The sequence below is a fragment of the Passer domesticus genome, chromosome Z (assembly GCF_036417665.1).
Source record: "Passer domesticus isolate bPasDom1 chromosome Z, bPasDom1.hap1, whole genome shotgun sequence".
Taxonomy (NCBI): Eukaryota; Metazoa; Chordata; class Aves; order Passeriformes; family Passeridae; genus Passer; species Passer domesticus.
Window position 1 is genome coordinate 33,694,374 of NC_087512.1, and position 26,686 is coordinate 33,721,059.

A 26,686-nucleotide genomic window follows, 5' to 3' on the forward strand; every position below is an offset into this window, starting at 1 on the left:
AATTATGTTCCTTTCCTTGGTGTCTAAGTAATAGAAGAGATTAAAATACACAAGAGCAACCTTCTCTATCACCACAGAATCTCGTCTTGCAAAATACCTGGACACTTAGCTTCATAAAAGTTACACATGTACAGAAGGCTTATAGAATGGAGCTCTGCTTACAGCTTGCTCTGAAACTAGCACATTGCTATCTGTTATTCTGTACCTAAACTGTATGTTGTCCTTGATGCATGACAGAGCCTTCAATGACATGAATGGAAAACACATGCTTGGATCACAGTGAGGATGTGATCATTTTTATTCTGTTTTCCTCTTACTAGTATACCAAGTGTTGAATTGTTCAGATGAAAAGAACTAAACTGTTCAGAGCTAGAAGTATTGCATTTTAAAGACACCAATTTTTAAGAAATACATTGAAGAATGCATGGAGAAAACACACATGCCAAGATTCAGGTAATCTATCTCTTTTCCTGGAATTCTGGTAAATTAAAATTTGAAAAGATATACCACAAATAAACAAACTGTGTTCATTAGCTGTGTCTTGCTGTTCCCTGGGTTGTTGAAAATTACTGAGGAAAAGAACAATTAAAGGGCTGTTTTCAACATTAATTGCAGTAGGTATCACAAAAAATAGACAAGCATTTACCATGTCACTCAATTTCCTTTATAAGGGAAATATTTCAAATCCCACAGGTAGGCAGACTGCAGCACAAATATCTACTGGTGTATTTGTGTTGTGGTCCATTTTCAGATAAACACCACCTCGAATATTACAGTAAGTTTACCTGCCAGTGACAGTACATTTCAACTTCAATGCAAAGCCCAGAATAAATTTTCTCACTTTCCATAAAACTTCTTAAAGTACCGCTTTTTATTCACTTTGTAAGAGTAGATTGCTGAGTTCTGTGTGGTGCACAGGAGGGAACAGCATGATCGTAATCATGACATTCTCTTTTCTGAACTCCCATGCTCTCTAAGTGGCAGATGACACTCTCCTTTCCTTTGCACAAGTGCACAGATACGCATCATCAGTAGAGGATGGGGATGCAATGGCTTCCCGAGAGAGTCAGAATAGCATCAATGGTATTCTGTTGGCAAGTTCACACTGATCAAAGCAATTCTGAGATGCTCACCTCCCCGCCCTCCAAAAGAGATGGCCTTTCTGAGACAAAATATCGTGTGATACAGCCATATAAGCGGCACTGTTTTCTCTGTTGGTGAACAAAAATAATTTAGAAAACAGTTGTCAAGTATTTCAATAAAGGAAAGGAGACATTAGGGCATTACAGTCATGAGTGGGGTGAAGAGTAAAGCAACAGATGCCTGTCCATTGGCTGATGTAGAGTCTCTTATCTTGGACATTCGTTAGACAGACCGATGTTAAACTAAAGAATGCATTTTACCTCACTGAAAATCTGTATATAAACACATAGAAATTCATTATATAAAAATGCTTTTTAAGTTTACTCTTTTCTACAGGTCAGCTGGGAAAAAATAAACTCCTTGATTAGAGTTTATCTAGACGCTGAAATTTTGTCTTTACACTCTCTGAATTATAGCAAAAAGTTGCATTACTGGTTCTCTTTCCGAACTAAATGACTGAGACAGTAACAGTGGAATTCTCCCTTTCTCCCTCTTCTCTGTTTCAGCCTTCTCCCGTTTGAGCCAGTATGATTCATCACCTCCTGGGTATAGTAGGAGCCCCAAGTTTGGAAATTCTTTTAAACTGTGAAGAAACATTAGTCTACAAAGCAAATCCTTTTTCAACAGCACAAGCACTATTGTTCAAGAAAAATAACTGAAATAAGGAAGCTATACACAGCATATGTTTTGAGCATTTCTAGTAAGAAGTAAATGCTCTTTAAAGCTTTTGTTTCTGATTCTACTTTATGACGGCAGTTCTGTATCAGTGAACAGGGTGTTCCTTTGCAATCAGCACAGTGTCACAATGACCTGGCAAATGTGAATGCTTTCACTATCACTACAGTCCTTGCAATCTTGCCTCAGCTGTGACCCATTCACTTTTGCCCCAACTTCACTAAGATGCCTTACTCAGCATCTAATTAGTTAGGGAAGATTTGCCTTAGCTCTTAACCCTGACATAAGAGCAGGAGACTCTGCTGCTGTTTTATACCAAATCTGTTCAGTCACTACATTAATCAAATCCCTATAAAACTATACACGAATAAATAACTACTAAAATACAAAATCAAAAAATATGAAACTGTGTATTTTAAATTGTTAAAGACTAGTACTTATTGCACAATATATATTTAAGCATGTGATTTAATATGTTTCAATGATTCATGCAGATTTTACAGTGTTGTGCATACATAACTCAAAGCTCTGACAGTGTTAGTACATCATCAACAGACATAGAATGGCTCAAATATGTTCAAACACTGTATGGGTATATGTGCAAGATTGATATGTATAGAAAGGAATGGGAAACAATGTGCTGTATTTTAGTTCTCCTTCAAATACTGAACACAGTGAGAGAAGCTGTTGAAATGGATTTTTTACTGTTGATCACTTATCATGCACACAGCTGTGTATCTACCATTGCATGTACTTGTATGTCTCTAGTAGTATCTGCTACACAAAACATCCCGCATTTTTGTCAGGTACAATATCTCCCAATACTTCTATTCTGAGGTACACTGGAAGCAGCAAAAAATTCTTGAGGTAAATATTTTTGATTTGATAAAAAGACAAGTACACGTTTAAACCATGCTTTACCAAAATACCCAAAAAAAATTAAAGCAAGTATCTGAAATACGACAATGTAACCAATAAATCTTCTAAAATCATGTTAACACACTAACTTCATCACAAACAGCATAAAAATAGAGAAAAACCCACCAGGGCTCAGCTCATCTTTAAAATGGTGTGAGATAGATATATATATATATACACACACACGCACATATATATATATATGTATATATAAAAATTATAAGGTTATTATATTTGCTGATGCATACTTACAAAGGTGATTGTTAGCTACTTTAAACTATGAAATGCATTTTACCAAAGCTAATCTTCCTCTCAAAATGTTCATAGTAAATCAATGTATGGTATTACAGCCTGTTGTCAAATTAAGTTTGAACTCTTTTCACATGTACATAGTTATATGCTAACAGTAAAACAGTTAATTACTTAATAAATGTTAAAATTGCATACAACCTCTATGACCAGCAACCCAGAAACATTTAAAAAGCTTTCACCTTCAATCCATTTGACATTACACTACTATCTTATTTTTAAATACAGGTTCAATAAACATTTTATGTGCCTATGTCTACATCAATGCTAGGAACTATCAGATGCAAGAACACAAGCACAGCTTAAAACAGACACTGCACGTTGTATGCAATTTCATACTTCTGGTAATATAAGCGCATACTCCACATATTATAAGTATTATTTAGTTTTCCTTGGAATAAGCATGCATTTATGCAAGGGAAAAAGTTGAATTTACTGTACCATATCTCTTGTGAACAGATGCGTCTATATTAATATACATCATTGATTTAATTTTTCGTTTTCTTGGCTTCTCGCTCACCTATCTAGAAGTGATTTCTCTGGTGATAACTAACACATCATGCTAATGAGAGAATCTAATGTACAATAGAGAAATGTCACTACTAATAATATTTGCATGAAGTTAAATAAAGCAACTGTAAGAGAATGTCAGACAGTTGTTCTTTAATAAGATACAGTTACACAATGAAATTATGTTGTTAATTTTGTTACATCATTGAGTGAATCCTAAATTACTATATAATGATGCACAGATCCATTTATAATTCTGTATACTGCTTTTTCTACTCTCATGTTGAAAATAGCTTCTGGAAAGGCTACTACCTTTTTATCTGAAATGGATTAAACATACTTTTTCTCAACAAAAAGGTGGATGGTTCTGGCATTTGGTGTCACTGTGGGTTACAGCCATTTCTCTTACAGTGTCATTTCTGAAATGACTTTTAAATATTTGAGAACATTACAGCCCTTAAGGTAACTGTATGAAGAAAAATGGCATTTCTTATTCTGACCAATGCACAAAACATTTATGAAAGCAGACAATCACAAAAGCCTGCTTTTTTTTTTTTAATCAATCAAGCCCAGACCTTCTTTTCTGTTGTTAACAACTCCTTGCCAGAACTAGAATGGGCAGTGCGTGCCCTGGACCTAACCAGATGAGCATGGAAAAGAAGCCAAGGGTTTCTGCTCATTCTCGACCTGTCACTGATCAAAGTGACCCAAAGAAGCACTCCTTTTTAAAAGTTAAGATTTACGCCCTTTGAGGTTATCAGACATTCTTCTGTATACAGAAAGGATGACCTCTTTCAAGCAAATCACAGACTTTTACATGGACAAAAGGTACATAGGCAAAACAATGCAGTCAAGTGGCCATGTCATAAACTTCTCACAGGTAATTTAGGATAGTATTCCTTTTCCCCTCTCACCCCACCAAAATCTAAATTTGCTCTGGAATGTGGAGATACCATTTTTTGTACTCCCATTTGCGAACTAAAATAGTCGAAAATTACCATCATACTTGTTGTTAATAGCCCAAACTTGTACAATCAATGCTAATTTTTCTAAGACACATATCACAATAAAGTTGATTTTATTCTGAGGAAAGTTATTTACTCCTATATATTATGCAAATAACAATGCAGTGTGAGCTGAGAGGTAAGAGGAGGGAGGGATTGAAAGGTTTTGTTTTGTTCTAAATAAATCTTCTTGCTATGCTTCAATTTTCTCACTAAAAACCTGCTTGAGATTAAGTTACAGTTCCAAGGAAAAGTGATGGTGCTTAGAGTTTGTTTGCTTCCAAAAATATGTGGAAAAGCAGCATTACACTTAGAAATTTAAAAGATAAATGTCTCTAGCATTACTGTGTATAGCTGGAAAAGTTTCACTAAACAGTTCTTTCAAACCATGCCAAACTTTGCTTGCAACTTATGTACATTTCATAACTTCATGTTATTTGTACTCATGAAAACAATTTTTGTTAAAGCACAAGAAAAGTTGAAAAAATACTTACATTTCCAGAAGATGGACTGAAAATAATTGACTACCAAATGAACAAAAATAGATAACAGAAAACAATATTCAAAATTTTAGTGATTTACAAAGAAACACTGGTGGTTAGACACAAATTTGCAACTGCACTTGCACACTGTATGTGCAACCCAGCAAGTTACAACAGTCCCAACAAGTCAGAAATTTAAGACAAAAAATGCTATCCTTAAAGAGGAAAGAAATGCATTTAGCAAAATAATTTACCCTCCTCTTAAATCATGATGAAAGCATATTTGCACTGGATATGTTTAGCACATGATAAACAAACAAACAAAATAGGACAAGGAGATTAACAAGTACGCAAACATGTCACAAGCAGACTTTTAAGAAATAAATCTGTTCGACATTACCACCTTTTCAGTGCTACTGTGTATGTATGCCAATTCACACTGATGCAGCATCCACCACACATTTAGTTGTTTAGTGCATTACTTCTCACACTCTATACAGAATATATGGGCATTCATGTTCAATAATGTACAAAATCTAGTTAACATTCAAGAATTAGTACATAAAAAATATTATTTAAAAAGAAAAATGGCAATCAAATAGCCTAGCTTGAGTGTATACATGTTTGATCTGGTTTAATAAGCTAGTTGTCTCAAATTATTTTACCCCCTCACATATTTTAATGCTCTTCTATTTAGTTTTATTTCCTTTCTTTGTCAGTGTTGAACATTTTCTGGTATTTAAAAGACCACACAGTCTAAATCTGTTGAAAAAGATCTAATACTAAACAGGCAAACTAGTGCTATCTATGTGGTTCAATCATCATTTATCAATTGATTGTTATCTGGATCTAGTTATGTTAACTCTTTTGTGGCTGAAATGTAAAGAACATTTCCTCCACCCCTAAAATTTAATCTGACTTCTTGCTAAAATAACACAGTAGGCAATTAGGATAACTGTTTTCCATGCCATTGCCTAATATCAGTGTAACCAAACATGTTATGTATCACAGACGGGCACAGAGTAGCAGTGATAATGTTTGTAAGCAGTGCGTTAGCAATTCACACTTGCTAGTGCCAAGCAGTATTTTTGAAATGTGCATCTCTACCAGGAAATGAACTTTCTTACTTTCAAGAATGGAAAATTGAAAGGAGTTGCTTATTTGCCTTACGTTGATTACATTCTATACCAGCATACTGTATCAGCAGTAATCAGGGTCCCTCTACAGGATATATCAAAATATTTCTTATTCAAATGCCTTCATCCTGTCCTGGGCTATACTGCTTAAATGGTAGCCCACAGACAACCGCTATTGGTTAATAACTGTCTTTGGAGTTTTCCTTGGATTTAAAGTTTTTTTTTTAATAATAAAATATTGTTTTATGGTCAGCATTCAGGCATGCTTTGTTCTTTAAACTACAAAAACCTATTTACTTTCCCTCCCTTTTCTTACAGTACAATGCCTCTCAGGTAAATTAATTAATTCAATTTTATATCCAGCATTAAAAGAAAGTCAAATATTACTTTAAAAAAAAATTAACTCCTCATCTGGCTAACACAATATTTCAATTATTATCCATCAGTGTCAGACCATAATTGGAAACTAGTTTTCAGAAGGGCAAAACATCTCCTGGTAGGGAGTCACCCTGTTAAAAACCTCCAGGTTGAACTTCCCTCCCCTGCTTGAGCCCCATCCAAGATGAAAGTTTGTCCCTTTTTTCTTTTTTTTTCCTCTCCCTTTTTTCCCCCCTTTTTTCCCCCCTTTTCCCTTCCCCTTCACCCAGAAGAGCCAAGCAATTGTGCAAAATTTACTGTAACACACAAGGCGCGTATCACCAAGTGCATGGTACAGAGACACTGGCTCCTGTGATTAATTATCAGTTATAACTGGCCTTGCAGTAACATTTTCGCTTTCCCGTCAGAACCGGCATACCAAGCTGCCTTAAACGCGGCCCCCGGTGAAGGAGCAGCTCTGGGGAGGACGCCAAGGCTCAGCTCCGCAGAGAGAGGGGGAGCGAGAGAGGGAGCAAGCGGGGAGAGGGAGCGGGAGAAGAGACCCGAGGACTGAAACTGTCTCCTCTAACGACCCTCAGCTCCGTGCTGGCAGCAGCTCCAGCAGGACAGCTCGTCGCTCCTTCCCCCTGAATAAAACTGATTTCTGCCACATGAAGTCAATTATGTCGTTCTGAGGGGCCCCCTAAATTTAGTATCAGTTTGATTTTGGGGGCTTATGCACTAAGGAAGAAAAAGGAGTTTTCCTGGGATAGCAGATACTTTTATTTATGGGACGGGGGGATAGCAAAGGGTAAAATGCTGGAACAAAACAAAAGCAAAGAAAGAAAGAAAAACAATCTTACTCGGAGCAAAGCTCCATTTGGAAACTTTAAAACAAATGCTCTGCTTTTACTTAAGGCTTTAATATTTTTTTCTTCTTTTAAAAAGGAGCCCTTAGGGAAGAAATGAAGTAACCATGCACATTCCAATGACATAGTTATGACAGTTCAGAGGCTAACTATGTAGTGATGAATGAAACAAAAATGAAACGTGGAAAGAAAGAGAAAAAGGAGGGGGGGAAAAAGCACAAAAATTCCATGTTTTAAAATAAACGAAAGTAACGTACCTGTTGGGACATTCTGAATAAGAGGTTAGTGTCAGTGTTCTGCCATGTCCCCATGAAACCAGAGTCGGTCGCTGCCGTTCTTGTTCCGAACTGCATGGAGTTGTCAGTGCAGGAGTCTCTTAAAGTCAAGTCTCTTGCCCTCTTTCGCTCTCTGTGTCTCTGTGTGTGTCTGTCTCTCACATCCACTTCTGCCTCTTCTGACTGAAAAGTGAAGGTGGATTTTTTGAGCCTCTTGGCAGCGAGTAGCAGGAGTGTAGTGTAGTTAAGAAGCTAGCTGCACTGTGCATTTCATTTGGGAAGGGGGGATTCAGGGGAGAGGGTCAGAGCTTCTTTCGCACCTTCAGCAGAGAGACCCCTATCATTTATGCATAGATTGTGACTCCCCAAGCTCGCCTTTGCTCAGTTTAACAGCTGCCTGTCAGGTGTGCATGCAGCACTAAGGAGACCCAACCATCAGCTTCAAACTCTCAGCCACTGGATGTCATTGGATAGCAGAGCAAAGAGTCAACTGCACTGCTCCACTGTCAGGCACCAAATGACATCCTGCACTAACCCTTCAGTCTACAGATACACAGATACACACACACGCACATTCTCTCTAAGTAGCACAATGATTAGAGTGAATTGGGAGGAAAAAAAAGGCTGTGGCCCTTTCCCTGTCTTTCTCTGTTTTTTCTCAACAATGCTGTCATGTACAGCATGTTATATCTGACACTTGCCTACCACATAGGATTAGCAAATCCAAAAAAAATAAAAAGAAAAACAAAAAAAGAAAAATCAAGAAAGCAAGCAATTAAATACAGTCAATATTAACTTAGAAATAAAACATAAAAGTTGGCCTGATTATTTTCTAAATATTAGTCAGAAAAGAATTGCAGGACTCAGCTTCTATCCCAAAAGAAACTCTTACCAAAGAGGGGGAAAAGACACGATCCAACTTCTTTTGAAATAAAACTAGAAAGTCACACACTCATTTTATCTCTCACACCCCTCTCTCTTGTTGCCCACTGCTAAGAGTCTTAAGCAGAATCGAGAGCAAGAAAGGACGAGAAAAAATGACAAAGCTAGCCTTTGCCTTCCCTTCCCCAAAAGATCAAAACTAGTTTTTTGGGTTGGTTTTTTTTTTTTTTTTTTTTTTTTGTTTGTTTGTTTGTTTGGATTTTTTTTTTAAAGAAGCGGGTTGAAGCAGATACAATACACCTTTCAAATAGTAAAGAACAAAGAAATTAACCACAGCAGAAAAGAATCTTGTCCCACACAGCTAAAAAGTAATGCAAAAACCCCAATGTTTTTCCTTTAAGATCTTCTGCACTTAAGGTACAGTACTATACATCACATTAAATAATACTATTGCAATGCTGCTCTTAATTACAAAGGCTTTCTAAAATTAATTTTATTTGAAAAATTCTCTTACCCATTTCATCCTTTATATACAGAAAAGAAATCATAACTCTGCAAAAAAAAACTTCATAAATAAAACAAAATTCATGCAACCTTATAAAAAATGGCCAGAGTTAAAAAAAAAAAAAAAAAGTATCCTTTCCAACATAAGGAACATTCATCTTCTAATAAAATCTACAAATTTAGGAGGACAAATGTACCACTCACTGCTTTTTTCTTAACTCAGGAATAACAATAAACCTCACTCTCTGAAACAACAAAAGAAACAGAAGAGAGCTTCAGTGGCAGCTCTGTGTCATTAGCGTGCAATGAGAAAAGATGAGAAGATGTACACTATGTTGACACAAATGTGCCTTCCCCTCTAGACCCTACATCTCTTGAAAGCTTTTCTGTTAAACTTTCCTTCAGTTCAGCACCATTAAGTACAAAAAAAAAAAAAAGTCTCAGAAGCAGCAAATTCAATATCCAAGAAGAAACAAGGAAGAACCCCAAGAACTGTTGCTTTAAAATATATTAAGTCCACTTGTGGTCAATAAAAATATTCTCTGCTGGGGAGGGGAAAATGACACTTAGGAGTCAATTGTACCAACAGTGGCTGTACCTTTACAGCTAGCTATTAGCCCCTCAAACTCCCTCTAAAATTTGCCAGCCTCTTCATTTCTGAAGTGGCACTCAGTGCCTCAGTCAAGCTGCATGCTCAGCTCCTGACCTTCCCACTAATGGCTGTTATTTGTGGGAGGCTTAAGGACACTGTCAATAGCAAGCTTCCTCCTCTCCGTTCTGCATCTCTTGTGTGCTCTCGCTCACAGTCTTTATCTCCATCTCTTACCCACGCCCCCCCCATCCCCCGCATCTTTTTCCTGTCCTGCAGTCCTCTCCTCTCCCAGAGAATAAAAAAACCACCCCCACACACACATCCATGCACACACGCATGTATGCGCGTGCACACAAACACACACAAAATCAACTGGAGTGCAGCAGCAAGCACCTGCAGTAATAGACTCTTTTATTAAAACTGTTATTCTGCAAGACTTGAAATTCCCAGTGGATCGGGCCATGTCAAAGCCGATATAATTAACTAGAGGCTCAGCAACGGATCAATTACCAGACAAGCAAGTGATAGTGAAATCAATGAAAGATCATCAGCCACATTATCAGTGTTGCAACTCATTAGGGTAAAACTGAGAAATGTGCTCAAAGCCAGCCCAAGCAAGGTGGCATTACAAAACAAAGGGCTAATTTGGAGACCCTGCTGTGAACAATCTGTAACAGAATTAGCCTTTTTTTCCCCTAAACTGCAGAGCTAAGTAACGAAATGTGACAGACTGAGAGAAGCAGTTTATTAAGACACCAACTCCAAGTTTATTTAGTTCATAAACTCTCTCCTAGAAAATCAATACAGTCTGTACAGGGTTATTAGGCTGACTAGCTAATACATCCAAATCTGGTCTTCCCAAGCAGAAATCTTGGCCAGAATGCTACAACCTTACAAGAAATCTAAGCTCATTCAGATCACTGTATCAAAGGAGGACTATCATTTAATTATCAAATGTGTGACTTCTACATCGCAGCTGCAGAATGTTTTCAAAAAGATATGTTTCCCCCCCTACCCCACTAACATGACAGAGAAGAAACAAAATTTAGTCTGTCAGTCCCAGTCCAGCTCAGGTCATCCTTGAATTTACAGTGTCTCTACTGCATCTTGCTTGGCAAAATAATGCCAGCACAGAAAAACCAAAACAAGAAATACTGAATTTCAAACAGGGATATGAAAAGTAGCAGTCAATAAGGACATAAAAGTAACTAAGAAGGAAAAATACAACAGAAGCCAACCTCCTCAAGTAGCAGTTTAAGCCTCATCTAACTGTACAGGAATGAGTACGGGGACTGGGTAGGAAAAGGGGGGAAGGAGGGAGGGTAGAAAGGAAAAAAAAAAAAAAGAATAAAAGTAAACCCCACAACTTTAGTATACAAGTCTGGCACAAACTGAGCATTTTCTCTCCCCTTTGGCTAGCTCATATGAGAATCTGAAACACTATAGCCAAGGTAAGGGCTCTAAAAGTATTTGAAAAAAAATACTTTTAAAAACATTTAAAAAAATCTCATTTTCAATAGATTTTTAATCAGGAATATGTTCTGCAAGTATTTTACTGCTATCCAATGGCGTTTGTGCTGACAGATAAAAGGATCTGTGAAATTATTTTACATTTTCACCTCCTGGGAATATCCAGATGCTGAATAGAAGAGGTGCCTACAGAATCCAGGTTCTAATGGAACTTAAAACAGAGTGCAGTTGCAGTTGTCTGCTTGTGTTTTTTGAAAATGTTACATGCTTTGTGAACTGTATGTGGTGTTAGGGTATTTTCTTCTTTCTGTTTTAAATAATACTTATTACTTACTTTCAAAGACAATTACATTATCTGCATGACTTTCTGAATCTTTTAAAAATATAATTCGTTGATTTCATCTCTCCTCTGAAAACTACTGATACGGAAATGCACCATATGGCAAGAAAGGATAGGAAAGGTGATTACAGAAAATCCAGGTGCCAAGAAGAAAATCTAGCCAGCAGAATATGCTATATAATCTAAATGTATCCTACTTCTTTCTAAATTCCATTACTCTGACAGTTTAAGTGTTAATTATTTCAGTTAAAGGGTTAATGCAAATAGTTCAAAATGACTAAACATTGAAAAAATATTTTCTTCTTTTTGTTCCAATTATTCTGTATTATTAATTAAGCTGTTAAAACATGCAACAGTTACTATCTCCTTAATGTTCAATAATATGTAAACTCTTTAAAGAGATTTTTGTTCCACATCTCTGCTTTAGATATTAATCAAGAAAATAATTACAGAGGAATTTAGTAAAAAAAATCTACATGCATATAACTATGTACTGTACATGTACGTTCAACGAGGTCCAATTAGTTGGAAAGAATTTGCATTTCAGTTAGTATGAGCTAACAAGACTGTAGGGAGACAATGTGATTCTACTCGCAGGGCAAGAAAGAATGGTGTTTTTCTGTAAGCATTAATTCCCATAACTGATCATTTTAAAACGTTACTGATCTTTACAGTATTTGTTTTTCAAACATCTAGGAGTTCAGTATAAATGTTTATATTAACTGTACATGAAGCAGTGTCCCCAGGACGACTCCCGGGGAAAAAAGATAAAACAGTGAGCATAGATTTATTATTTCTCTTCATTTAGTATTTGCAATTCTATTTAAAGATAAAGAGCAATCAATTATTCTAAAGGAGAGGTCCTTATATTTGATGTTCATTCACCAGAGTCATCAAAGACACTGGGAGAAGATTCAGAAAATTTTGTTATTTTATACAAATGTACCAATCTTCAATAGTAATGATAGATACACACACCCTACACAGTTACTGAACTTCTCTCCTAAGTCTCTCTACCCTCAACCAGTTTACTGCCTAGTACCTGTAACTCCCAGAGTTCATTTGGCTGCAGATATTAACAGTTTCTCTAATTTGTAATGACAGCAAACTGGCCTTTGCTCTTCCCACATTCACCATTCATTTCTAGGCTTGGTTAAGTAGATAGCTGGGTTAAAGATCAGTGGTTTTTCATGTGACACATTCTGCTATTCATCTAACAGCTCGTCAGGACAAAACTGTCCCTGTTCTTGCCAAAATAATGAAAATGGTCCTCTACATCGCATGACAATCAGCCCTTGCTTGTGCTGAAACAACTAAGCTTATATAGTTGAGTTGTTTTAAAGACACTTTGGAGCTGACTATTCCACACTGCCTCTAAAAAAGTATATATTTGACCAAGTATGAAATAATTCTTCTCCTTACAATATTGTGTAAGCAGAGACTGTAACAATCCCAATAAATATTTTATCCATGGATAACAACGAAGTTGTGAATTGTGTCCTATCAGGAATATTATCTCATACTTGAAAATGATGCAAAGCCATCTTGATGTCGATATTCAAAGAGGTGGCGAATCACCCGTGGTAATGTCTCCCTAAGAATTATATAAGGGACTCACTCTGCAACATCTGTTTGACTCTAAGAAATGTTAACAGATGTCTAAAATGAAAAAAAAAAAAAATTAGGCAGAGGGGGTAATAAAGGAAACCTCCTCTAAACAGATAATCCACCCAAATTTCCACATTCTAAAGAAAAAATATTGACAGCACTGTATTCTCTCTGAAACCTGTCATCCTTACTTTGTAAAACATTTTTTTCTAAGTGTTAATAGGCACCTTTTGATTTTTAGCCATAATGCACTGGACTGATTAGGTCATCATGCAACAATTAGTCTGAATTTCTTTTAGTCCCCTGCTCTGTGTTCCAAATGTCCTTGCTGAATCCTTCTCTATCTTATCTAAACTATAGTGCATTTATGAATCTGTTTTTCACTTTGATTTGGAAGTGTGCACATATATATTTTACACCTCTTCTTTTGGTTGTTTTGGTTTTTTGCTGTTTGTTTGGTTATTTGTTAGGAAGAATTTTCAAGTTGAAATGAAACATAGCAAAACCTCAACTAAATTTTTCCTTTAATTAAAAATCATATGTTCAAACACTATTTACTCTAACTTGGTTATTCAGCCTTTTCTTTAGTATGTGATGTGGCAGGATGCTTATCCTCAAAGACAACTTTTGATCATGATTTTTCTGTTATGAGCTGTAGTTCCTAGCAAGCTGTCACACTGCAACTGATCCTAGTCACATCTTTGCCAAACTAGGTATCAGCATTTCATACCACAGAGCCCTTATGGAGACTGCTGAGACATGGCACTAGCAAACATAAGGTGAAAACTGTGACCTATTGCTGGCAGATAAAACATCAACAGAGATTATCGTGATTTTAGTCACACAGAGGCTACATTTTAACAAGTTAAAGGAACAAAAGAAAAGTGAAATCCAGAAAAAGTAAGCACACAGAGAACATCTACATATGTTATCCTTCAGTACGTAACATGATGTTGGTGTCTATTTGCTGGTTTGAGGGGGAAGAACATAAACATGGAGGATATTACAAAAATTAGAAGAAAGCTCTTGTTATCTCAAAGTGACTAGTAACACACAAGTTTGATTTCTTGTTTTGCTTTGGTTGTGGCATGTTTTGTTTCATTTTGTTTGTTTGTGGGTTTATTTGCTTTGGGTTTTTTTATTTAAACAAGCCAATACTGGGAGTTCAGGCAACTCCTTTTTATAGAGAGCTCACACCTATGTTTCTCTAATTTGTAAGGGAGATGTGTCACATATATTAATTTGTCTGCTCAACAACAGACGAGTACACATGTGAAGCAGAGGGAACCAAAGAATCACAATTCCAGTAGCTACACATAAATAAATGAAAAATGCAGGTGAAATAGAGGATGCAAAAGGTTAGAAAAACAAGTAACTTGATAAAAACAAACGTAATGCCAAGTTATAGCAGTTTGCTGAATATACCCATTAAATCTTGTAAGTGGTTAGTTGCTGTTTAAAAGGTATTTATCCACACGAGCATGGCTTTTAACTAGTAATTATCACTACATATATGTGGATAAAACAATAAACGAAAAGAAGCTCATGCTTTTCTCAGAAGAATTTTACATGTCCAGCAAAAACTTGGTGCAAACTCCTTAATTTGCAGGCAGGTAAACAGGGCAGCTTGTTCTGCATGTATGGCAGTTTCACATCCATTCTTCATGTCACATCAGTGGTTTCCTCAGTGTCTTTTTCTGACAAGAAACTATTTATTACTTAATTGTTTACAGCAAATGGTAATAGATAATGCTGTTAAGGTGTGAGAATCTGGTTCAAAGCATTGTAGATACAAAAGACTTTGATTTAAATTGTGCATTTAATGAACTGTCTATATAGCCCATCACTGAAATAATAGTGGTATTTAGTCATTCTGTTTTGATTTACTAGGAATTAAGCAGACACAGGACACCCGACATGCCATATAATACAGAAAATTGTATAACACAAAAAAGTAATTGTATTTCACCTTTAAAATAAAATATTTCAAAACCAGTTTTATCTGCTGGAACCTAAGTTCAAGATTCAACAGGAATATTAGCAACCTCATGTCAATGGTTAAACAAAAAACACATCAACCTCATTTATGTAAGTCATTGAGAAAAACAATTCAAACACTTCAGTCAGAAAAACCTCACACTTACATAGGTTTACATCCACACATTATCACTACATTATTATACAGGTATACTACTATATAAAAGCATCCTTCAGCTATTGATTATCTGGGTTAAGCAGGGTTTATTGTTTTAATAATAAACTCTGAAAATTTATTTTCTGAAAAGCATCCTAAAACTGTGGAAATTGCCCATTGGATGCTAGCTTACTACAAGACCTTTGCAAAGCGATTTATTCTTTGATAGCTAGTTTCATTACTCTCATCCTTTTAGTAAACTGTCTATAACAAGCAAGGCCTTTGGATTTCACAACAGCCTAAAGGGCTTAAGTGTAGGCTAAGTATATGATCTAATTATTTCATAGTATAATCCATTGTGCTATTTCCTTGTTACAATTATTTGATGTCCAAAAAGTAAGTCTGTCATAATTAAATAATTAAAATTACCTAAAAAGGAGAGGGGACGGGTTGGTAGTATATAGATAGCTGAAAAGACACTGCATGCACAAATACAAGACTGAATTAAGAGCAGCTATTTTTTTCTAATTACTGAGTCATTCACAGTACACAGAATTGCCTGAACTGCCCAGTGTCCTACTATCTCTCTGGACAATTAGGAAAAGCTGCATTAGCAAGAACTCAGCATTCTCTGTCTCACTTCTCTCTGGAGAACTGGGGAAATGATGAGCTCCATCACCTGGCCAGCAGTAGCAGCAGCCACAAAGTCACCTCAGGGACTTGGACGAAGAGATTCATCTGCAGCCTTGGCAGCGACTGAAGTATGCCTTACTAACAGACAGTCACACGACCACACACTGGCACAAGGTCCTTTCATTAAGAGCTGTTGTCTAAGTGACCTGTCACAGAGTTTCATAAAGCAGCATTAATACTGTGGGCCAAAATGAGATTGATCTTTGAGCTCCGTGGTCTCCTGTTGACAACAGTGCATTATAAAACCAATACTAAATACTTTATAAACAGGTCTCTTCTCTAGTGTATTAGAGGAACGGAGCATATTTCATGCCCTATAGTTAGGTAGCCACATATCCATCAGACAATTAAATAATTTATAAGATATTCAGAAGTGAAATAAGACTCAATAAACTTTTAAATACTTACAAGCTACTATTTTGTTTGAAAACATACCAAAACCAAGCAACCAACCAAAAAACTCCGCTCACCTAATAAGTACAGAACATCAGTAAAACACAGGTTTTATATTATCTCATGTGAAATATCCTCATTCCACACACACACACAAAAATCCAGCTCTTCACTCAGTTAAAAAAAAAAAAGAAAAGAAAACTTAATTACTTTTAAAATATTTGATGAATTTCCTACATTATTACTTTCATTACTCTATATTTCAGCTTTCTCTTCTTGGCATCAGACTGGCTTTTTGTCCTTTTGTACACTCTGGCCAACATGGCTGCAAAAACCTTCTCCTCTGCAATGCCTGCCATCTGGAACCACCATGCTGCATTTCTCTCCCTCATTCTCCATCTATTTTCAGCCTTCATCTGGAAACAATATGTCTCTGTTCTCATGTCTGGGTCTCTTAACTTCTAGTAAAAAGGGAAAAGAACTTTAAACTTTATTAACTCTGCATAGTGTTTTGGAGATAAATTTTGTGCGAAAGATACTATACAAAGCTATTTTCTTTATTAAATCACACAATTGCAGAGGCAGAATTTACAATAAAAAGTGATCTAGAAATACTTCCTATTCTGTTAAATTTAATATACAAGCAATAGTCTGTGTGAATTTCATAAGAAATGGCTTCAATATAGAATGAAAAAGTATTCCTAATTTTAGTAATTCATTCATACTTTCAGAAAAAACAGACATGAGTTGGGTCACTTTTGAAAAGTTGTGGAAATAATGCAGTTCTTAAAGGCAAATATGCTAGAAAAAGTTTAGCACATTTGGAAGAAAGTCAGCATATGTACTTCTCTTTTCCATCCCACAGAAAAGATGTTCTTTGTGCTCCTACCATAGCAGATGAAGAGACACTAATTGCATATAAACACTGTAAGTATATTCCTACAATATTTGCATGCTGGTTATGTCAGCAATGTAGGAGGTTCAGCTCCTATAATTTTAAGACATTATGGGGCAAATAAACTTGTATCTTCCTTGGTTCACCTGCAAAACAACAAAATGCTTTGTATCAAGAGTCTGAAATTTTCATGTATAGTAGTATCTGAACCTCTCTTAAAATTAAACACATAAGCAGAATTTTGCTAGAATAGAATTATCTATTCTGAACGGATGTCTCTAAATTCATTCTAGCTTTAAAAACTGAAATTTCTCTTGCTGAGAGCAGTTCCCAAACCACTGCAGGCATGGACCTTTGTATAGTACTGCGGATGCCATGGTTTCAGAGACAAGCCACATTAATACTGGATAGCAAGCATCTGGAACCCACAGCTGTGTGTGCTCCAGCCCCAAAGCACCCACCAGTCTGTGCCAATTCAAACCCCTATTCCCAACCCACAAATAAACCACGCTGGTTTTCTTTAGGAACTAGACCTGGATTTGAAGCTTTCAGGTTTTCACCATTCACACAACTGAAGAGAGAATAGGAGTGTTTGGGGAAAGGAAAAAATATGCTCTAAAGGAAGATTATGATGGACAGTTCCTGCCTTGGCTTTCTCATACAGCCTTGCTGGGACAAGCTGACCCTGAGGGACCTTAAAAGCACTATTAAAAGACTAAACTGGATTTCATTTTTACAGTAATTGCAACAGACTTACAGGGCTGGCACCAAAGAAGCATCTACAAGTCATGGAAATACCAAGGATTTGAGGGGTGGGGTTTGGGGTGGGGGTGGGGTTAAAGGATGGGAGAAAGGGGGAGTGCAGTGTTTTCCAGACAATAGCATTGCTCTTTAAACTCTCATTTGCAGAACACTCCTCTTCTGTTTAGCCTTCACCTAAAAGGTGCAAAGACAGCTCTAACCAGGCACTTCACAATAAAACTCTGTTCCACACTTCAATAGTGTTTGTAACTTTATTACATGTACAATAGAGAAGAAATAATATGTCCTCCTTACTAAAATGTCTTATATTGTCCGCTGCAGGACAAACCTCAGACATTTCTGAAACCAGATAAGGAAAGACAAGTAATTGCAAGTTACTTTTGTCTGATTTTTTGTAAGATTTTCTATTGTGTACTACTGGGTCCTAAAACAAAAGGCTATGCCTGTTCATCTTTTTTTTTTTCCCCTGAGATGTGGATGCTACTTGTGCTGTTTACCAAACAGAAGGTTCGTCTTTTGCATGTACACATTTTCTGACCGGAGTTTAAATTACTTTTCATACTCCTTTTAATCTGAAAACTGGGCTTGCATGTTCATGCGGGATACATAAATGTCCCTTCAAAAACTCATCAATTTTGCAAAAGAGCCTCTTCTACTTTATGCCAAACACATCCTGGAAACACCAGCAAGGTTCAATGATAGTAAAGAGTGATAGTTCCCCAAAAAAAGATGGTTACTGGGAAAAGGTAAAGGAAGGAAACTAACATCAACAGATTTATCCCTGAACTGGCTGGTAAGAAGTGAAGGAAGTTCACCCAGAGCTGGCATTCATCTGCAGTCGTGTTAATTCTCTAAGGATGAGGAAGACTCCAGGAAAGGAAATGGCTGAGCATCAATAATAATTACCAAGCTCACTCAGGATGCCAGCAGTTAGATGCCAGTGTTTCTCCCTCCTTTTCCAAAAAATTAATATCACTCTTTTGGTTTCCATTGAGAAAAGCAGTATTGAGCAAGAAAATGAGTAACCTATTAGAAGTACTAGTGTAGGTTTTATTGGCTCATTGTATGCTAAAAACAGAACTAGAGAGACAACCATTATGGCACAGGATAGTTATAGTACTATAACTATCATCAGCTGTCTTTCATCCAACTCACTTCCAGGACACCTGCAAACATGTCAGAAGCCAATCATAAAAAGCCCAAACCAATCCAAAACTCAACACAGGTTCATTTTAGGATTTTAAAATCCTAAAAATCCTAAACTAAGGATTTTTTGTAGGTGAGATGGTAATTCTTTTGTCATTCTTAGAAGGAATCTTAGATGCACACAGCATATCATCTTAAGCAAAACTGCAAGAAAGGAAGGTATGTCCTGTTTTGCTTAAAAGACGAAATTTGTCTTAGGAGCAAATTTGGAGGGAGAAAATCTGACTTTCAAATACAAAAAATTGCCTTTTATTTCTGTTCTGGAGAGCTGATCCTCTAAGTTTGAGCCTTCCAAAGAAGAAAAATCTTGGTGAGTTTTAAATCAAAGAGACTAAAAGAGTAAAGCAATGTAGAAATTTGAACAATGAAAACTTTTCCCGTATTTTATTCCCTTCTCACATACAAGATTAATACAACAAGACTTGAGAAAAAATAAAAACCGCTAAGCCAAGCAAAATCAGACCACAAGCAGGTTTATTTGCTTTGCAGGTCACTTTTCAAAAGGAATACATGGTAAGCATTAATGTAAAAACATGGAAGACTATATAGTGTCATATACTTCACTTAAAGGAAGAGCTGCACAAAAGTAATTGATGTAAAAACAATACCTAAAAAGCATTTTTTTTTAAATCAGCTGTTTCCTGTCAAATAATGCAGAGTTCTTAAAATAATAAATATAGTTTAAAAAAATATTTAAGAAATTAACTTTGAACTCTCAGCTCCCATATTACTGGGAATGCTCCTGCAATTACACTACAGAAGTTATCTCATCCCTATACAGGAAACTGGAACAGCTTTCTCATTCAAATGTTTCTCATTGACCTACCATTATTTTTACACTGAATTGCTTTTTTGTGACTGTACTTAAATTGTCTTTTTGCTTATGTGTTTTTATAATGCATTCATGATTTCAGAGATAGTAATAAAACCTTTGGCTACTCATTTAGGATTGTTATACTTCCCATTCTTTCTTTCTTTTGAAACTGTCATGACAATTTTACTTTAAAAAAAAAAATAAAAAGCAAAAAATTTCAAAAGCAATACAAAGCAAAACGATCTTTCAGTATCACAATATGTTTTATCAAATTCATTCAAAGTTTATGTCAGATCTTTGATAAGCAAGACAATATGTTTATCTGGCAAGCTGGAATCCTATAATTATACACAAATGAACAGCAGCTGATTTTCACAAGCTATGAAGCAACATACGCTTTTTTTTAGTTCAGAACTGAACTCAAAAAATAAAACTCTCTAAGAAACCGAGATATTTTGAATTTTCACTTGTGGGCAGTTTCTCTCAGGGTTACTTACACAAGAACTGAGAGATGGCTTCATTGCTGTTAGCTACATCCTATATGTATTAAAGCAAAGTCTAAGAGACTTAAAACCAGGTTGATCCCATCTCCCTGTTCCAGCTGTGCTGAGTGCTGCACAAGCAGAAAGAAAGGAGAATTCCTGTCTAGGAAGGTTTATAGCCTGAATAATCAAAAGAGACAACAGATAGAAAAAAGGAATTATCTCATCCTGATTTTTACTGTTGGGAAACTGATACATAAAGCTGGAATTTTAAATAGTGCTTCGCACCCAGAGTTCATGACAGATTTTCAAAGAGCCAAGAATAGCAGGTATCAGAATACAAACTGAAAAGAGTTACTGGCATGATGCTTCACCAGAGCTTTAAAATGAAATAAATGCAGAGTTTATAGTTAATCTGAAAATGAAACCATACTCTCGTGAAAATATTGTTAACATTCTACAAAATATTGTAAACTCACTGATGCTCTTGCTCTCTTCCTTCTTTACCCCACCCCAGGTATACAAACATTTTTCTGTCACCTCAAATACTAATTTCACTCAGTGTCTCTTACGATTCACTAAATTCAAGACACACAATCTCTATCACAACACAGAGACAGCAATTAGAAGTACACTGAAACTGCTCCCACGTTTTCCTCCTAATCCTTAATGCAACTTGATCACTGCAGGTCAGGTGCATGACTTGATATTGATTCCTTAGATGTCCAAGTCAATGACTCTACAGTTTTATTGCTGTTTGTTCCACACAGCAGCATCAAGATTCACTAATCTTGTAGTAGGCAAAATATCCAAGACTGTTAAGTAAATAAAACAGGTGGATAAAAAGTTATGTGCAACAATACAAACCAAAAATTGCAGTTCATTCATATAGATGCCCACTTCTAAAAACAATTTTGAAGTACATTTCATTAGAATCTGAAATGCATGTTTCTAGTGAATTTCAATACACATTTGATTTACAAATTCCAGTAAAAGTGTGCCACAGCTGGCAGGATAAGTTACTGTAATAAATCACTATTAAATAACTGTAAATCTTTAGAATGGCATAATTTCTAATATAAAAAATATGCATGCAGAAGTGAATATTTGTGGAGAAGCATTCTTCATGTAGAGGAAAACAAATTACAAAACTTACCATCCTGGTAGTACAGGATAATTCAATGAGTAAATGCTGGAATATAATTCACATAAATATTGCCTAATCTATTGCGATTTCATGTTAACAACTGCATCTGAACAAATTGCATGGTAAAGGGTGATGGTAAACACACTGTATTTGAGAGCTTTTTTATGTTAAACGTTCACATTTCTGGTAGAAAACTCTGGCTCTTGCAATATATCATCAAAGCAGAAAATTTACTTTCCAAATAGCATGTAAATGTTGCCAACTGTTCCTCTGCACTTCAGAAACATTTTATACACTGAATTTTGTTTTGGTTGTGGTTTTTTGTTTGTTTGTTTTAGGGTTTTTTTGGGGGGGGTGGGTGGTTGGGAAGTAGGTTTGGTTTCTTGGGGATTTTTTGTGGGTTTTGTTGTTTTTTATTTTTTGGGGGTTTTTTTTGGGAGGTCCTGGTAGTGTTTTGGTGGGGGTGGGAGGGGGAGGAAGTTTGGGGGCCTTTAAGGGAAAAAAAACAGCTCAACATATGAAAACCAGCCTAACAATAAAAGACATCAGCAAACCCATCCCAAAACACAGTACCAAAAAGCCCGAAATCCTTTCATTTTAACCTGTGTTGCCTCTGATGTGCAGATGATGGACATTTACAATAATCCATTACTGCAGAAATGAGCTGAAGAGCTATTTGCTCTTCCAAAACTTCCCATGCCTTATTTAGGTCTTACAAGACTTCATTTATCAAAGTGCAGACACGGTGCTGATGTCGCACCGAATGGCGCATTTCTGGAGTCAAGATGAGCTGCAGCACTGCGACAGGCCCAGGAGTACCTTGCTCCAGAGTGTGATTGCTTCCACTGTGTCTTGGGATGGGTAAATTATTAACTGACACTCTCACAACTGAAGAACTGTCTAAGATAAACCCATTAAAACTGTTAGCCTACAGAAAACTTCATACTCTTGGTTTGTTAAATCTTTGTCAAAGTCATCATTTGGTCAAGCTTTTTAAATATACATATGCATCCATATAAAATGTATTTATAAAACTTTCAATTACAAACGTTTTCTCTACCTTTCCTTGTCTCATTTTTTTGGCTGAATGAAGTGAACCTTGCAGTTAGAGGAAGGCTGCTAAGGACTGAATTGTACAATAGAAGCAACAAAAACTTATCAAAGACAGTAATATACTAAGCACTGTAATTCACCTTAATAACTGAACTTACAAAATTCAGTACGGGTGGTGATGGTTGCCGGAAAATTTACCTCGGACATAAAAATCTATTCATTCAGAAAAAAGATCAATAAAACCGTTTTCTGTTACTATTTTTTAAAGTTTTCCCCATGAGGAGACAAGCAGATTTTTTCAAAGCCAAAAAATGGCTTGCTGACTATACACACACTTCCTATCTTTATAAGCATTAAAGACAATAATGATATTAAGATCTGAATTAGCTGATTCTTAGACATACTATTACAATTACTTCACCGTTAATTGTAGTCTGGTCCAGATTTTACTTTAATCCAAGGACAAGTAGAAAAATAACTAAGATTTTGTGTTACTACACATCATTTATTAGCATAAAATTAATTGAACCCCAATACTTACTGTACATTCAACTACCCTACTGCCCTACCACCTCCAAAAAAAAAAAAAAAAGAAAAAACACCCAGAATCAATGAATCATATAGGAAGCAAAACTGTTTAACTAGCAAATTTCTTCTTCATTCACATAGTTGCCACGGGCACTCCCTCTTATGTGAGCGCAGAAGAAAAGCCACACTATAACTCCAAATCCAACCACACTTGCCATAACATGATCATGAAACTGCACGCAATTAAAATGGTTTGTAGACAGTAAGAACACGCCTAAACATTATGGGTATGCATGGAAGCTACAGAAAAATATTTCAGTGAGGTACCTTTTCTAGTAGACTGAGAAACCCTGAAATAAACATTTTCATATTCTAATCCAGACCAGTTTAATAGCATATCATACAACCTCTTCATAGAGAAAAATACACAGTCTCTCCTACAGGGATTCAGTTTTGGGGAGCCTAATTGAACACTCGTAGGTACTGATTTGCTGTTCCAGCTGACTTCTGTCACAGCGGTGAATGGTTAGAATAATCAGAGCTTGACAGGTCCTAAATCAGGAAACCAAATTTACAAGTCACTTCTGAGGATGTGTCTTTAAGCTGTATATAAATCCAGAATTATGCTCCAGCTAACAAAGATACAGAAAATGTTTACATTTTAAAAATTGCTTACATGAAAATTACTTGTGCAAGGAACAAATATTACTTTAAGAACAATTTAATAATTACTTTAATAAGTATTTTACCCTAGAGACAGCACACACAGTTTGCCACACCAAATTAAAAAAAAAAATTCAACAGCATTCCTCCAGTATCTGCCTAACCTGTGTGTGCATACATGTATCAAAATATGTGTGTATGCACATGCACCCACACAGCATCACTGAATGTTAACAGACACACACACAAGTTAAAATTTCTCTTTTCTAGCCAAAAGGGAGTGCCTTTTTTTATTTTTTTTTTATTAACTGGAATTTACCCTGAAGCTCAGAAGGAATTTTGAGGGGGCAGAACAAGGGATTGTACTCTTTGCTTTATCCACATTGCTCTATATACTTTATGTAAATTTGAGATGGGTAACTAAATTACAGGATTTCAGGGATTCTGATGATCGTAAAAATCACAAAAGTGTAATCTTCAGCATCACATTATATCCACAAATACTTTCCTAATGCTTATACACACCTAAATAGTGTGTATCAGTGTAATATAATCTGATCCCAATCTCATTTGTGCACCTCATGCCCTATGTACATATTCTGTATGAATAACAGAACCACTCATCTACTTCTCTCTTCTCCTTTCAGCTTTCTAGTTTGTATTTAGATACATAATTTGTAGTCCCAAAACTATTTTATCCAAAACTTTCTTTTTTTTGTAGTGCTTATTTATGTCTCCAGAGACACTCCAGAGACAGTGTTCATGACACCCACTGCTACTGCATTTTCTTCGGAAAGGTCCTCTGCCTGCAGTAGCAGCATTGAGAGATGCTGCTCCACTAACCTACAGGTCAAGACATACAATGCTCTTTGCTCGTGAATTCCTAATTGTTGATTTTAACAAATCATGAGTGCCATACCAACATTTATTACGTGACTTATATTGTCACAGGAAACATTAGGGAGCAAAATCTAACAACTTCTTTGAAGTTTACTATTAAGTTCCTTATTCAGAATTCACCTGGTACATTGCTTCATGCAGAACATACCACACACATGATCACACATGACAACAAAAGGGGCAGCATAAAGATCCAAGAGCATGTGTATGATAGCAAGAACACTGCAATTACATCTTTTTGGGGAAAATCCCAACTGTCAGTATTTTACTATGACAAGTCACAGCAGGAAAGACCCTGAAAAAGTATTTCCTCAGAGAAGTGATGTTGCAGTTTTACAAAGGAGCTGGTAAAATGCTCTGAGCTTGATTCCTGAGGGTTTTGTTCTGTGTGCAATAAGGTAGCACAGCTGCCAACAATTAAGAGGCCAAAATGTGAGGAGAGACAGACTCATTCTTTTAAAAGACAGAAAAAGAGAAATTGTCAGAAAAGGCTATGTCCTTCATTAGACCAGCTGACATGGAAGAAGGGGACATAATTTATGTTCACAAGGCATTCAGGCTTCTCAAGGGCCATGAATACTCCTAAGACAGTAAGCATTAGAAGCTCACAAAGATCAGCAAGAGACAAAGTTTGGAGGAAGGAGCTATGCAAGGAATGTGAGTCAGTAACACACGAGAACGTATTTCTCTGAATGAAAATAAGCATCTATTTGAAGTAGACAACATGGAGTACTTGTTTCCATTCCATGTGTGCAAACCATGTGTTACAGACAGTTTCAGTGGTGTCAGAAAGCAGAACTCCTCAGAGGCTGCCCTGAACACCCACAATTGCAAATGCATCACTGAACAAAGGACCTGGTAGACCTGGCAGAGCAATCACAATAACTTACAGATATGAAATGGAAGCATGAGAGGCAGTGTTGGTTTACTAGAAGTAAAATTAACATGCTGAGAAAAAATTGCTATGTACTATCTCAGCAACCAGAGAGCTGGCTGCAAAACAAATGGAGAAGTAACTTATTGCTAGATTTGTATTTATACCCTTCATAGCTTAAAGATTTTTATTGTGAAAATGCTAGAGTCTTCTTTACAAGTATATTGACAGAGAATTACAAGAAAGACAAGAAAAAGTAACAGAAGCCTAACATGGAGGTTTGGGGGGGTTTTTTTGCATTCAGTGTGTTACAGAGTATATTATTTTCATTAAAATATGACTCTGTGTTGCTCCACAATAACAGTTAAAACTTACTCTTTTCCCGCCTACACAAAGTAATTTTATTTAGAGACCTTCATTTCTTTTGGCCTTAGCCCATCAGAGGGGTGTGTGATACAGTTGGTGCCAGTAATTGCTTCCATACAATACAAATGTTTGAAAACATTTTGCATATTTGTTATGATTATGTATGACATTTATATCATATTTAAAACTCCAATGGGCTTGCAGATTTTACTTTTGCTTATAGAAAACAAAGACACAGCACAGAATGTTCCTCTAATTCATCTAAGAGAACTAAGTCAATTTTATTTTCAGTTAATACACTATGAACTCTTAGCCTCTAAACATTTGTTTTTTCCATTGAAAACAGAACTATGTACATTGAGAGTAAAGCTGTGGGAGCTACATGCACAAGTTTGGATGCACAATCACAAAGCACATGAAAATGGACAGTTAGGCAAATGGTTGTGTTTTTGCCTAAGTGCTGACAGAAATAACATTCCCTAATAAAAAAAAAGTGCAAAAAACCTTATCCCCATGTATATGCATTGCTATTCAATCCCTTACTTTGCAGGTGTAAGATTATTCAGATATACCTTTTTTTTAGTTATAAGGAAAATTTTAACATATTAGAACATTTTCTTTTATAGCTGCAGTGCTATATCTGTCTCAAATCACTAATCAAATCCTCCATATACCTAATGATTTATTATTTTACCTGAAACA

General features: G+C 36.1%; 1 protein-coding gene across 7 annotated transcripts in view; it reads right to left on the minus strand.

Moving 5' to 3' along the window:
* The window catches only part of BNC2 (basonuclin zinc finger protein 2), a 335,545-nt gene that overhangs the window by 233,231 nt on the left and 75,628 nt on the right, over positions 1–26,686 (minus strand). For 6 of the 7 annotated variants that reach the window (XM_064403273.1, XM_064403274.1, XM_064403272.1 and 3 more), the window contains one exon: positions 7,661–7,861. In XM_064403273.1, the coding sequence (XP_064259343.1) occupies positions 7,661–7,861 (201 nt within the window). Of the gene's footprint in view, positions 1–6,973; positions 7,098–7,660; positions 7,862–26,686 lie in introns of those variants that run through there. The other variant, XM_064403277.1, reaches the window with a different exon arrangement.